Genomic DNA, 15,396 nt, shown 5'->3' with positions numbered 1-15,396 from the left:
GGCCACTCAAAGCCAAGGAAGAGGAATTGGCGGATCCTTGTGCCAGTTACAGGTGCAGGTATGTCAAAAGTAGAAATATGAAACTGGCTAGAATGTTCATCTCTGGGTTGTGCAAGTGAGGAGGGGAGGTAGGTAAGAAAAGCTTTACTTTTCAATGTATGCATTTTAATTTTTTTATCATAGGCATGTGTCACTTTTATAACTAAAAGCTTTTTATTGTGCTAAAATATACAATTTACCATTTAACCATTTTTAAGCACACAGTTCAGTAACACTTAGCACATTAATATTGTGAAATCATCACCACCATCCACCTCAAGAACTTTTTCCATTTTCTCAAACCAAAACTTCGTACCCATTAAACAATAACTTCCCATTTCCCTCTACCCTCAGTCCTTGGCAACCACTGTTCTACTTTCTGCCTATGAATTTGACCTAGGTACCACAAGTAAGTGGAATCCTCCAGTATTTATCCTTTTGTGACTGGAGTATTTTACTCAGCATAATGTCTTCAAGGTTCATCTATGCCCTAGCATGTTTCAATACCTCATCCCTTCTTATGGCTAAATAATATTCCATTGTGTATATATATCTCACTTTGTGTATCCATTCATCCATTGATGGACAGTTAGATTGCCTCCACCTTTTGGCTATTGAGAATAATGTTGCTGTGAACATGTGTGTACAAATAACTGTTCAATACTAAAAACTTTTAAATTAAGCCTCTAATAGGGCAGGATGAAATCTGGGGGAAAAATTAATGAAAATGTTAACTATGGTTGTGTATGGGTGATGAGGTTATTTCATTTTAGTTCATTATAAAGTCACAGACTTTAACAATCATATATTAATTTAAAGGAAGAAATGTACTTTTTTTAAAAAAAGAAACTTGAAAGGATAAACAACAAGGTGCTACTGTATGGCACAGTGAACTATATCTAATCTTCTGGGATAAACCATAATGGAAAACCATAATGGAAAAGAATATTAAAAAAAGAATGTATACATGTGTATAACGGAGTCACTTTGCTGTACAGCAGAGACTGGCACAACGTTATAAATCAACTATACTTCAATTTAAAAAAAGACTAAAAAAAAAAAGTTAAAGTAAAACTGACCTTAGGAACAGAAAAGTTTACACAAGGAAGGGAGGAAATAGAGCAATATTCACGAATTGCCTATTGTACGTGAGGCATTTAAGCAGGCCTTAGTACACTTTTTGGTGTGCTGGAAGCTTCTGATGAGGATCAATACCAATAAGTAAATAAATAGGTCATTAAGTTCAGAAAAGAAATGTTGTCTGAGACAGAAATGCTGATCTTCACAGAACCTTAACCAGTTAGTACACTCACAGACTTGCTTACTCTTATGCCCAGTTGGATAAATTAAGTAGAAACAACTGCAAATCATCACCTATAGCCTCCAAAAGACCTTGTTTTTTAAGAATTGATTATGTGTTGGATTGGCCAAAACGTTCGTTCAGGTTTTGCCATAACATCTTCCAAACGAACTTTTTGGCCAACCCAGTAGTTCCTATTGTTGCAGAACTGTATCCCAAAAAAAGTTTAATAGTTGGTTAACTTTCCTGAGCTCCTTCCCCTGCCTTTCAAACACTTTAGCTTGCCCCCTCTTCTACTCTGTAGCAAGACTTTTGGCGTTTCATGCCCCCAGGTCTCTAAATGTATCTTTGCCTCAAAGAACAATTATTCTGAATGTCTTTCCATGAAAAGGATTACTTGAAAACAATCATCCTGTTAAGATGGTACATTTCACAGTTCCTTGTCTACCACTGGGTAGTGTGTTAGGAAGAAAATCGCTTTCCCATCATAATAGGCACCAAATTCAGTTTCATCCTGTTGGCATCTGAAGAACTGAGCCAAAGGTGGGGCAGAATACTTAAATCAGCAGACAACATCGTCATCCTACAGCCACCTTCCCTTAGCTCACATCCCACCAATGAAAGAAAATAAGAGGAAAAATATTAAAAATCCTATGTACTGAATGGAATTAAAAGAATACTTTTGAGAAACTTGTCTCAAAACAAACTTGCAAAACTGAGATCTTTTGCCACCTGTTAAGGCAGGGGTTTGAATACTAATGTAACTGGCTGCTCCTTCATAGGCTAGTTGAGGTCTCCTAGGTGGTTCTGACTTTGGGGGACTTATTTATTCCGTGTCTACTTTTTCTTCTCACCTCCTTATCTGAATCCAGATGAAGAAAAGAAAGTGATGCAAAACGACTGCCCATGGTCATTCTGCAGGCACTAGGTGACTTCCAGATGGCCACCTGAAGATCTTAGGAATATATTGTCTATTCAGATGCACAAAATAAAAACCAGCCAAATATGCAGTGGGTGGTTATAGTGTTCCAGGAACCATTCTGTGCTGGGGATACATTGGTTTAAAAAGAAATCCCCGCCCTCGTGGAGCTTACATTTTAGTGAGAAGAAAGAAGCAATAAATAAGTAAAATATACAATATGTCAAGTGGTAAAGACAAAAAGAAAGTGTTAGAGGAAAAAAACAGGCTGGAATAGGGATTTCTATGACCGGGGGAGATTTGTAAATTTAAATAGAGGGATAAAGGAAGGTCATTGAGAAAATAACATTTGAGCAAAAACCAGAATGAGAAGGAACAAATCCTATGGATACGTGAGGGAAGAGCTTTCCAAGCAGAGGAATATTTATTGCCAAGTCCCTGAGATGGGAACATGCCAAGAATGTTTAAGAAACAACAAGAAGGTCAGTGTCATTGGGGCAGAGTGAAGACATTGGCACAAAACTGGCTCCCTTTCACCCCTTCTCAGCTGAGTCTGAATGTGCCATCAGAAAATTTTCTCCTCTAGGAATCAAAACTCTCTGTAGATTAAAAGGCCTCTAAATCGCTGAAGAGAAAGCCTTCAAGTCCGTGTCAAGGGATGATGAAGCTCTACTGAAATGGGCAACAAAATAAAACACATGTTAGGCTTAGCTTATACATCCAAGGAGAAAACATTTAAATAGATCAAAATCACTGTTGAACTAAGGGGAAAGAACAGGAGCCGGAGTTGACATACATTGAAATCCATAAACCAGGCATCACTGAACTTGTGAACATGGGTTTTATGGACATCAAATAAGACAGCCCACAAAACTAATGTTAGCTCCCATTTTATTGATGAGAAAATTTAGACTGAGCATTTAAATAATAGCTGATAAGTAAAATTGAGATTTGAACTCAAGTCTGACTAAAGTTATTGATTTTCCTCCTGTAACAAGCTGCCTTGAAGACCTCAAGAGGTCCTTGAGTCCATAGCATTCACAACAGGAGAACATTGCCCTGTGAGAAGAGTCATGAAACACTACTAATTAATTATTTCAGATGAATGAAGCCTTATCTGGTCACATCTGATACCCTAACCCTGCCATTATGGGAGTCCAGAGAGATTAAGTGATTTTCCAAGGCCAAATGATTATTATGTGGCAGAGCTGGGAGGCCTCACTGAGCAGTGCACAGGGCACTGAGATGGAAGGGAGAAGAGTTTCCAGCCTGATTCTCACTAAGTGTGTGCTCTGGGAAATCCTGAAACTTCTCTGGACTTCAGTTTCTTTGTCTGCAAAGCAGACGATCTCAGGTGATGCTTAAATGAGAATTCAGACAATAAACACACTGCATAATTTCCAGGAGATTTATTTTTCACCTCTATAATATAACTATTTCTGTAGTCATGATTCTAAAGCGAGAGACAGAGACGTCAGAGGTCGCTAACGTGCCCCACCCTCTCCACCACCGCTATTAGGCCAGACTGGGCCCACCCACAGTAAGCGATCCTGGGCAGCCAACGCCAAGACCTTTCTCTGAGTTCCACCTTGGTTCTCCCCGGCAGCCTTGGTGTGAGAGGCTGTATTTGTCAGCTACTGCCACGGAAATGATGCATCACACATTACCTCAAGACTCTTGGATTTGCAGTTCAGCTCTATTCCTGTGTCCAAAGCAAATCACATGGCCAGGTCCGATATCAAGGTTGGTGTGTGTGTGTGGCAGGGTGGGGCTGGGGCGGGGGTGACGGCGGGGAGAGTATACGGTTCTGATTCAGGGAAGAAAACAAAAGTTTTACCAGTTCAAGTCTTCCCGTGCTTCAATGCATGTCTGTGGCTTATCCCTAGCTATGTAGTTGAGACAATGTGACTATAGCCCCAGTGAAAAGATATTGACTATCATTTAATCTGCATATTTAGGGACTTCCTGAGATTTCAAGTTGTTGCAGTTCTAAATGATCCTTGACTCATCCAAAGGCAGAGAAAACAAGACCTCAGCCTTGCACCTGAAAGTAAGAAAGAACGAGCTCCAGGTAACTAATTGGGAAAACCCAAGGCACTGATTTGCAGCTGACACAGGTGAGAACCTTGGGTGTGAATAAATTCCAGTGAGCTCTTACTTGTTAGTTCTTGACAAGAAAGAAACTGAGCTAGAACAGCAATGATGAATCCCACCTGTTAAGCTTCTGTTTTCTCCCCTGAGTAACTGGCCAAGGATTAGGCCAGATAGGGAAGGAATCTGATCAGGAATAGAAATTTATCAGATTCTCCACAACTAAGTCAGAACCTTCCAGAACCTCTCATACACAGCAGTCCTAGGCACCTACATCTGAAAGCAAGGGCTAAATACCTGTTATTCTAAATAGTTCAAGAGCTTTTACACTGAAAAGAAAAAATAGATAAAATACAGTTGACCCTTGTACTACACAGATTTGAACTGTGAGGGTCCACTTAGATGCGGATTTTTTTTCCATAGTAAATACTACAGTACTACATGATTTCAGGTTGGTTGAAAGTGTGGATGCAGAATCTAAGATACAAAGGAACCGTGGATGTTGAGGAACTCTGTACATGGAGGGCCGACTCTAAGTTATACATGGATTTCCCACTGTGGTGAGGGCTGGCTCCCCTAACCCCCGGAGGTTGTTCAAGGCTCAACTGTATCGCTATTCCATACTCTGTTTCACTAAAAAGCATCTCATTTGGGAAATCATCTTTCTTCATCCCACTCTTTTGGGAAAGGACTGATTTTGCCTTAGTTTTTGTTGAGAGAACTGAAAACATAGATACATCTTAGAAGCTGTCAGAATTGCAATCCAGACCTGTTATTTCCCTGGTGTCCAGTTTCGCAGTGAAACACCTTGCCTAATTAATACCAGAGTTCCTGTCCTGAGGCTACCTTTAAAGAGCAGCTCTGTGGGAAAGAGTTGGATACTCTGCATCCCCTCCTCTTTCACCAAAGGGACAGAGATTCTGAGTGTTTCCAGCCACTTCCGGCAGCATCTCTCGGCATTTAAAAAAAAAAAAAAAAAAAAAAGGCCCTGCTTTGTGAAATATGGCAGAGTATGAGTGAACTGGAAAGGGCCTGCCAGCAGTTTTCCTTCAAGAACTGCTCCCTTATGGAACCCGTTGTTCCCTCAGAAATTGTAATCTATCGCCACCTGGCGGTCCCTGCGTCGTCGTGTTTGAAATAGCGAGAACTGGGCGTCTTAAGATGTGCCCCAATACAAATTACTCTGTCCTCTTTGATTAATTTCTTTAATATTAGAATATTTTCATCTTCTGAATAGCAAGGGGGAAGGGACCATATGACGATTATCTGAGGAACTCAGCGCTGTTCTTTAGAAGAAAAGGTGGTAATTTCCGGAGTCCTCTCTGGCGGCGTTCTGGCTGGAATTCTCCCTCTCTCGCCACACTTTTAACCCTTTCCCATCTTCCAGGAGTGAGTGTGACGTCGTCTGTTGCGGGTAGGGGTGTTGATTTAGCTATGGTTCCCAAAGAAAGTCCAGAATGATTTGGGGAACTATCTTTAAAGTACACAAACACACCGAATAGACCTTCGCTCCCACTTACGAAAAGCCGAGTGTACGGTTAACGCTGCCCACAGCCCTCGTCTCGGGAGACAGACGTTTAAAAGGTGAGCACTGCCATTTTTCCCCCCTCTTTTTTGGTCGTAAATTAGATGCTTAAAATAGACCTTAACGAGCAGGCTGAAATGAACCAACACTGTGGCTCTAAATTACCTTTCCTGGAGGCTAAAAATGCTAAATGCGTTAAAAAAAAAAAAGATTGACGTTTCATATTTACTCACCTTGACGCGGACCATATTTTACGCATAAAAAATCTCCCCCGCAGCCCATTTGGGTGCCCCTTCCACTCCTTACTCCACCCACTCGCTTTTTTTCCTTTGACGAAAGGCTCATCTCCAAATCCAAATCCACTTGGAATATCTTTAAACCTCCCGGGGAAAGGGCATTGTGGGCGGAGGGTCGTATTCCCAAGTCCCAACCATCCTTGACCTAAAGGAAGGTTGTCCTCGGAAGACATAATCGAGTAGCCTGGGTTGCAGGCTGGCAAAACCTCCACGCCCGGCAGAGAGAGACCAGAGGGGTCGCCCTCGCCCCCTCCTTCTTCTGCCTCTGGACGTCTTGTTCCCATTTCTTCAAAGCGCTAAACCTTCGATCAAATGCAAACGAAACAGCTGGGCGGATACTACTCCCTTCCGGGCCACCCCTCACCACCGGCAAGAGTCCCCAGAGAAGATATCTTTTTCCCACCCCCAATATCCAAAGCATCTTCCCCCGGGAGTCATAAAAGATAAAAATAAGAGTGGGAAAATACCGACAAAAATATAGATCCCCAAATATTCTGAAGAGCCGAAAGACAACCACAACGACCCTCCTTGCAAATTCTTACCGGAGAGGCAAGAATGGGGCGACATACTCCACCACCACCGCGCCCCAACAAGGGAAACAAAACCCAGCAGTTACTGCTGGGAGGCGGATGGGGAGAGCTGGGCGGGTTTCCTAAATGCTGGAGACCTAAGCGGACTAACCCGAGGCTTAAGCGACCAAACCGTGGGCTCTGTCCTTGGTGCTGAAAGAGCCGTGCCCTAAGTCCGAACTCGCTGTGCTGAAACTGGAATTCCAGGCCTTCGGTTCCTTACCATCTCCGCTGAGCCCAAGAGTCCGGGTTGGAATGAGAGATAATTGGAAACTAAATCAAAGCCATGAAGTCCCCAACTCTGTTACTCTTCCCGCCTAACTGGAATGTTCATGAGTGCAGGGATAATATAAATTGCTGGACAGTGTAAGCTCCATGAGAACAGCGCCTAGCACAAAGTAGGTGACTAATAAACATCCGTTTAATTACTAATATTAAACATTTTAAAATTAAGGACGAGCAAGAATCTTCATTCCTCCCTTCCCCCCTACATAAAGGAGAAAGGGAGGGATGTCCTTGCAGCTGGACGGACTCAGCTTTAATTTGAGACACACAGTCTTGTAGGAGATTTCTTTCTCCGGCGAGATGATTTTATTGGCTAAAACGTTAGGGGTGAGCGTTTTGGACACCGGGGTCAGAAGAGGGAGTGGGTGGAAATTTCTCAGTCTGATGCCACAGGTTAAGGTAAACGAATCTTCCTTTCTGGGGAATCTCGGATCTTAGGAGAAGGCAGAGGAGACAAGGTGAGTGGGCGTCTTCCTGGTACGGCACACCCTGAGAGGAGCGGGGATTTGTTGCCTCCTCCCGCCGGCCTCCTTGCCCCAGGGCGTCTTGAATGATCGAGCACTAGCACCGGGCTCCCTGATTGGTGCAACCATTTCTTTTAGGAAGGCTCGAGGAAGGGGCGTGGGTGGAATTCCAAGCCTAGTCTCGTAGTAAACCGCGCATTCCAAGCGTGGCAGAGAAGCTGCGCGGTGCGCAGTTTGAAAGGTTTCCTGCGCGGAGTGGGCACGCCCACCCTGCCCAGTCCTGAGCTCTGGCGCCCGGTGCTGCTGTTACCCACGCCCGCCATTCGGGATGCTTTTCCGTCCTTAAAAAGTGCCCGAGTTCTTACTGTAAGATGAAAGAGAGGGCAACAGTATTTCCTTTAGTATCAAGGGCAACGCGGTTATTTCAAACCTCACAACGAGATCCCTCGTACTAATCGAACTCCGTCTTCTCAGGGCTGAATCTTCGATCTCCCTTATGGAATATTCAGTGCTTTGTAAGATTTTCGGCATCCCCACTGTGTCATGGTGAAACGCAATAAGATATTCAGAGAGAAGGGTCGGGACTCCGGTGGGCCAGCAAGGCCGCAGACGTGTCCATATATAACCCCTGCCTGCTGCACCGCAACAGGGAAAGGAAAAAGAAAAAAAAATCACTGCGAAAACGAGTAAAGGAATCACTGGTTACACGGTGTCACCCAGACCCAAAGATCAACTTTGTTTTGCCCTCAAGAAAAAGAAACTGAGGTAGAGGAAAGAGGAGAACAAAAATTAGAGACGAGGGTGCCTGAGGGATGGCTTGAAAAGGCCAGAGAATAAACAGCCCCGCCAGCCAGTCTAGTTGTTGGCTCTGGCGCACGAGGAAAGCCCCGGCCAGCATAGGGCCTCTCGGTCTCTGGCTGCCTAGCGCCATCTGGTGGAAATTTTTCCGTGAACGTCTTTTTACCGTGAGGGGCTTTCAGAACCAGGCAGTTCGTTAAATACGTTTAAATATTGCAAAAGGAGAATTCATAAAAAGCATGAAATCGAAGGGGGAGTGGAGGGGAGTGGGTCTAGGCATAGAGGGCCGGTCCGCTCCCCCCACCCCACCCCCAGGACACCTCTATGCTCGGGTTCCCCTTGTGTGTGGAGCGGCACTCGTGCGTGTTATTAACCTTCAGATATGATCAATCAGGAGGACTCCTTTCCCCATCACCAAGGGAACCAAAGCTAGGAGGGAGCGTACAGTGGGTTGGAAATCGGACCCTTTTCTCTGCGGAGGCAGTGGGTAGCTGAGCTCAGATGAAGTACTTGGGGAGGCTCTGAGCTGGATGAGGAAACTGAAATGAAAAGGAGATGGAATCCTCTAGGGTCTGAGTGTTCCCCCCTCGTCTCTGCCTTCTTTGCTTTCACGACAATCCTGGCTCAGTAGAGAGCCAGCAAGGACACGACCCAGAACGCGGTTTCGCTCAAGGAGGCATCGTGGGGTCGTAGAGCTGGAGGAACCGCGGGGAGAGTAATTGAGGCAAAGCTACTGCTCTTGTCTTCTCGAAGATATGGTAGTGGGGGAGAAGAAAGGGAGGGAGAAGCGCTCAGCGAGGCAGAATTCTTCATAGAAATTCTCTCTTGCCTCGCTTTACCCGACACTCTGCCTATTTCAAAAAATAGAGCGTGTTGAGTACGGTCTGGATTACTCATAGGGCTCTTTCTTTTTCTTTCTTTCTCTTTCTTTCTTGCTTTCTTTCTTCCTTTTTTTTTTTTTTCCGGGCGCAAACCCGTGATCTGGATTTATAATCGCCCTACAAAGCTCCAGAGGCGGTCAGGCACCTGCAAGGAGCCCCACCGCTCTGCCGAGCTGCCCCCGCAAGCAGCGGCCTCGTGATTCCCCTGCTGAGCCGGTCCCCGCCTCCCCACTCCGCCTCCGCCTCCCCCGAAGCCAAGAAGCCGCCTCTTCGGATTGCTCTTTTCTCTTCCTGGAGCTCCCGTGCGGGACGGTGCTAGCGAAACAGAGGCGGCAGCTGGAGGTGACGCCGGGCAGATTACGCCTGTGGCAGAGCCGGGCCGAGCCGGGCGGATTGCTGGGCGCTACGCAGAAGAGCGACCGGAGCGCACGGCTTGCTGTCTCCCAACCTAGGTGGGTAAGCGCGCGGCTGCCCGTACCTTCCCAGTACCCAGCCGCGACTGTTAGCTGGGTCCTCTTCACCCGCGGTTTCTTGACCAATCCCCACCCCAGTGTCTGCCATCTACCCTCCCGAGATGAGTGCGTCCCACCCGCCCCAGTCCTGACTCTCCGTTCCTGCACGGCGCAGAGACCTCAGCCTTCTCAATCATCCTATCCCCATCAGCGAGATTCATGCCCCGGGGACGCACAGAGGCTGAGGCTCGCGCAGAAGTGGAGCGAGAGCGATTTTCCCCTCCGCTTCCCGGCTGCGAGTGCCGGTCTCACCAATGGGCTCCTGGCCAGCAGCAGCCGAAGGCGCGACTCAGAGCGGTAACCTGTTACTTCCCCAGAAGCCCTGGCCTCCCCGCTGCCTGCTCTGATGGGCGAGTGCGCGCGCGGAGCTAGATGCGGAGTCCTATGCAGGGTCTGGAGGCCGTGGCCGGCGGGCGCTACTCTGCAGGCTCTTAGATGTACCCAGATTCGCCCGCACTCTCTGTCCCCTGGCCTTCGGAAGCCATCGCACCAGCGCCGAGCGCGGAGCAGGGGCGCCGCGCACCTATCCTTGTCTGCCACCTCTCGCGCGCTGGGCGCAAGTTCGTTTCCCCGGTGACGTTCCCCTTTCTTGCCTCTCTCACCCTCTCCGGGTCTGTACAGCGAGAAATCCGGGGACCTCAGAGAGTTGGGTGGAGAGGAAATACAGAAACAAGGATAGAGCCCCGTTCTTGGCTTCGAGATGACTCAAAGCGGGTGGGGCAAGAGGGAGACAAGCGAGGTTCCGACTCGCTGCTTTCTGGCTGTCTGGACTACAAGGTGACTGTATTTCTACCCCAGCCAAGTCCGAGGGAGAACGTAAAGACATGGACCCTTTTTTCCTTCTCACCTTGTCTCACCAAAGTCCCCGGTCCCCGGAGCAGTTAGCCTCCTTCTTTCCAGGGAATCAGCCAGACACAACAAGGGGAACCAGACACCGAACCAGACGTGCCCGCCCCGTGCGCCCTCCTCCCCCGCAACACCCGCCTGCCCGCCCGCCCGCCGACTGCTGAGAGCCCAGTAGTGCTTGTCGCGGCTAGGCTGGAAAACCGCGCACTGAGCCTCCCTAGCCCTCCTAGCCCAGTCCCCCGCACCCGCGCGACCTGCACTGGCCTTGGGCTCCTCTAGTCTCAGCGCTGCGCTCCAGGTCGCCCCGCCGCCAGACTGGAGAGCCACCCCGGGCTACGTTGCGGGCGCCCGAGTCCCCAGCTCGCGTGCACGTCTCTTCCTCCCCCCGTCCCCAGCCCGGCGCACCCCGACCCAGCCCGCTGGCTGCCGTTCCTCTAGCCTCTCTCTCCTGAGCCCGGACTTAAGCGGGAGCGTCCGCGCCCCCGACCGCTCAATCGCCTCCCGCGCGCCGGACCCCTGAATCCCTCCCCGTGCAGCTCTCGCTTCTCTTTGCAGCCTGTTCCTAAGCCCGGCTGGCCGAGGACCCCGGACAGCAGAGGACCGGGGACAACCGAGCAGATGGCGTCTTCGACCCCTTCTTCGTCCGCAACCTCCTCGAACGCGGGAGCGGACCCCAATACTACCAACCTGCGCCCCACAAGTAGGTCCTGCTCCAGTGTCCTATCAAATGGACTGCGTGGAAGATGGGGGCGCTGGGACGTGAGGAGGCTGCGCTGGCAGAAAGGGAAGGGGGAGCGCGGAGATGATGGAGGCTAGAAAGAAATGGGGCCCTGACCCAGGTCCCGACCAAAGGTCGTTCGACTGCCAGGGATGCTAGGCGATTCCAGGGCGCTAAGGCAGTGGGAACCACGCAGGGTCGGAGCGGTGGCGATCCTTGGAGGCTTCGCTGCGGGGGAAGGACGCGCGGCGAGAGTGTTGTTTTTGTTGTGTTGTGTGTGGTTTCTTTGCTAGGTGGGACGACGGGGGTCAGCGCAAGGGGCGGTGTGAGGAGCTGGGAGTCTCAGCGGGAATAGAGCCTTCTGTCTTCAGCTTTCGTTGAGCCGAGATCTGACCCCTCCCCCCTCCTTTACCCCTGCATTGTGCTCGAACTCTATAATCAGCGGAAATTTCGACGTTAATTGCAGCTTTTAGAAAACTCGGGGTCCCTAATTGCTCCAAATTTGCGTCGAGCTATTGACGAGTGAGGAAGAAGCCAGGGGCGAGAAAGGAGCATAAAATGGTTTGAGATTAAGCCTCGACATTTTAGACAATTAATTACATTTCAGAGACAAAAAAAAAAAAAAAAAAGCGGGCAGCATCCTGAGTGGCAAGAAGTGGGGAACCAGGAAGAGTCCAGAAGGTTTGCCAGGGCGGTAGGAGAGAGCAGCCCTCTCTTTTCTCCAGGGCAGGAGACCTGTCAGCGATGAACACCTCTGGAAGAGAGAGGAAGAAAAGGGGAACCAGATAAAAGCGGGTGGGGAGATGTATGCTTCCCCACCCCTAGCTCCATGCGGCGACTCAACCCATTTCCGGAATCTGTCTTTAATTCGGATTGATTTCCAGCATCTTTGTAGAGATGTGGAGATGGGGGAATTGTTTTCCTTTTTCCACTTTGGATGGAAATGCGCTCCCTCCAAATCCATGAGCTCCGGATAGTAACGGCCCCAGAATTTCTATATAAAAGGCCTTAGGGATGGCATTGTGGTTAGAAGGAGGGCTCATTGCTTCGCTTTTATAGCACTTTCTATAAGCTTGAGAAAACATCAATTGTTCCCCAACGAAGGTTGGCGCAGGGGGGCATCAGGTAAGCCCTCTATCCAACCCCTAGGTGCTGCCCTTGGCTTCCCGGCTGGAGGCCTTCTCTTAAATTCTTAGGCGGCGTTCCAGTTCCCTTTGCAGCTCCCTCCCCCAGCCCCCCAGGCTAGCTACAATTACCCACACAACAAAGAGGGGCTCAGGAGAGCCGCCAGCCTTGGTGGCGCGAGAGCTGGGCACTGGCTACCAGAGCTGGTCGGACCAGGCCAAGAGAAACGGGAGGCCTGCGCGCCTTTGTCTGTTGCTCTGGCCCTGATGGATTTCTTTTCCAGTTCTCTCCACATTTCCTGCCCCTTTCTTTGCTGTCTGGCAGGGGTGGGCGGCCGTTGTGTTCACCCACCCTCGAGTCCTGAACCCCTACTGCGCCCCTACTTCCCAGAGGCAGCCAGCAGCGGAGCCCATGTGCCCAACCGCGGGTCCCAGACCCAGCAGAGGAGCTGACCCGAGTTCGCTCATGGCCGGGCGCGCCCGGAATTCGCCAGGGCGGAGGGAAGATAGCCGAGAACTGGGCCCAGGAAAAGCCTGCAGCACCTGTCCTGAGAACGCCGCCGTCGGCCCCGACAGCCCAGCCGCCGTGAGCATTCTAGGCTGTGCGGCGCACGCCTGGCTCTCCACCCATCCTTGCCCTCCCTTGCAGACACATCCTCGCCCGCCCAGCTGGCTCTGCTTCTCTGCCCCGCCAGGGTCTCCTGGGAGGTGGCGTTGCTCAATTCGCACAACCTTACTCGACCTCTTGCGCCGGGGACGCCTCCTCCTTGTTCTCAGCCACTCGGTCTTCCCTACTCTGGCTGCGTCAAAGGATCTCTCTCACTACCTCTTCCCATCTCTCTTTCCCTTTCTTTCACTGCAATCCCCAACTCTAAAAGGCAGTGCCATGGGTCTGAACTCCAACGCCACAGCTGAGTGACCTTGGAAAACTCTCCTAGCCTCTCTGAGCTTCAGTGTTTTTATTTGTAAAGTGAGTCTTAGATTAACACTCCTCTTGCTTCCTAGGGTTATGAGGATTAGGTGAGATGGCGTTTAAAATGAAAGCACTCTATCGGATGAAAATAGCTCTTTACCTGCCAGGCATTTTTATTAGGGTTTAGCTTTCGCCCCGATTTACTACTGTCTGTTGCAGGAACTCCATCTGTGACACGCTTTCTCATTGACGTCGGGCTAGTTCTTCTCCCCGCTGGGGCTCTGTTGTGCCTCGGGTTTAATGGATGTCACTCTCCTTATCGCAGCAAACACTCGCGCCCGGCTGAAGGCACTGGACCGGATGGGGTGGGGGATGGGAGTGATTGGAGGGCCTTGCTATGAGGAATCCGAGGGGAATTTCAGGCTAGGCCCACTACACCGGCTCGCATGCAGGCTCTGCAGGCACCGCCGTGCTTCTGGCTGGAAGTTGAACCCCGAGGGCAGGATAGACGCTGAGGAGTTTGAGAACACGGCAGCGCCTGAATCTGCGATTCAGACCTGGAGAAAAAGTGTCTGATTCCCTTCGCCTTCGCCTGCTCCAGATCCGAGACGTCCGAGGGAAGGGTTAATGAGGGGCATGTTGGGAAGAGGGGGCAGGGGATGAGAGACCCGAGGCGCACTATTGTCTTGCCGACTCCCCGGTTCCACTGAAGAGCGGCCATGCCAGCCCGACCATCTAGTCAAATACTATTTTTCACCCAATTAATTCCTGAACTCTTCCGCGACCCCATTTCATGCCAGTTTATTTTAAGCTGCCACTCAGCTGGAGACCCGCCAAGAAATTATGAGATGTGTTGGTCCCAGATGTCTCTGTGTTCCCTTTCCCAGCCGCTGTGGTCGCCCTTCGAGTCTGCGGGGCGGAAACCAAGGGACAGGGCCTGCGGGTGGGTGTTGGGCAACTCGAGGAGCCGGGCCTGGCCCTTTGCACCTGTGGTCAGCCCTGTTCCACTCCGACCCCGCCTTGGCGGCTACCCCATCGTGGTCGCTGGGAGCCGCGGGTGGGGCGCTGGGTGCGTGGCCTCTCAGAGACACTGTTCTGTACCTGAGGTCGGAGCAGGAAGGGACTGTGATGGGGTCTCGGGGGGCACGAGTCTCCCCGTCGGCCCAAAGATCTGGCTCTTAGCTCCTTTCGGGAAAGAGCTTTTTAATGAGGCGCACTGGCGAAGACCTGCCCCTACCTCCCCAGAAAACCTTTGCCCTCGACCGGGTGCCGGACTGTCGAGCCTCACTGATCGCACGTCTCTTGGTTTCTAGCGTATGACACCTGGTGCGGCGTGGCCCACGGATGCACCAGAAAACTGGGGCTGAAGATCTGTGGTAAGTGAAAGGGCCGGCTGGGGCCCCAAAGGGGCTGCGAGGCGAGCGGGCTTTGCGGGTTTGGGAGAGTGGGACGTACGCGGAAGGGAATCCTGGCTCTTGGGTCTGTTTTCTAGTGTCTACAGCCCCTACGCCCGGCAGAGACGCTCCTCTACTGGCCTTGACCTTCCTCTGCCCTCTCCTGACGTGCCCCCGAGGGACCTTTTCCGATGGGGGGCCCTGGGCTACTTGAGACCTCGGGGCTCCCCTAGCTGGGCGCGAGCACAGCGCCCCCGCGCGACAGCCCCGCTCATCTTGCCCGGCGCTTTGGCTGTTCTGACCCAGGCGCTCTGCCTACGCGACGCGAAGGCGGCATAAAAAGGGTCCGGGTTTACTGGAGAGCAGGCCCAAGGCGAGACATCCGCCTTAGACGGTAGCTGGCGCGTCGTATTCCTTCCCTCTCCACATATCGCGCGTTGAAAGTGGCTTCCTCGGGGGGGATATTTTTGCCCGAGATGTCAAAACGGATTCAGATTTCGTTCTTTGAGGCCTTGGAGGCCAAGAGAATGGATTGCCTGCAGCCCTCGGTGGCCTACCTGGAGGAGGTGCGGGTGATGCAAGCTAGAGGGTTTGAGGAGCTTGCCCTTGAAGGAGAGGAGGGAAGGGAAAGGGGGCAGAGGGGGCGTGGGGCCGCAAGACGGAAAGTGGGTATCGGGCACGATTTGCTAGAGAGGAAGGAAAATAGATCTGGGAGCTGGACG

At 50.5% G+C, this 15,396-nt stretch overlaps 1 protein-coding gene across 1 annotated transcript in view; it reads left to right on the top strand.

Annotated features, from left to right (window-relative positions):
• Positions 1 to 11,143: 11,143 nt before the first annotated feature.
• The window catches only part of GAD1 (glutamate decarboxylase 1), a 37,538-nt gene continuing 33,285 nt past the window's right edge, over positions 11,144 to 15,396 (top strand). The window contains exons 1-2 of the mRNA XM_089916690.1: positions 11,144 to 11,225; positions 14,594 to 14,656. Coding sequence (XP_089772816.1) covers positions 11,144 to 11,225; positions 14,594 to 14,656 — 145 coding nt within the window. The remainder of the gene's footprint in view (positions 11,226 to 14,593; positions 14,657 to 15,396) is intronic.

This window comes from Delphinapterus leucas, chromosome 8, assembly GCF_059928025.1.
Source record: "Delphinapterus leucas isolate spDelLeu-1000000601 "Yukka" chromosome 8, BTC_Dleu_Yukka2, whole genome shotgun sequence".
NCBI classification, from domain to species: domain Eukaryota; kingdom Metazoa; phylum Chordata; class Mammalia; order Artiodactyla; family Monodontidae; genus Delphinapterus; species Delphinapterus leucas.
The sequence above is the reverse complement of the archived record's forward strand: the minus strand, read 5'-3'. Positions and strand labels throughout refer to the sequence as shown.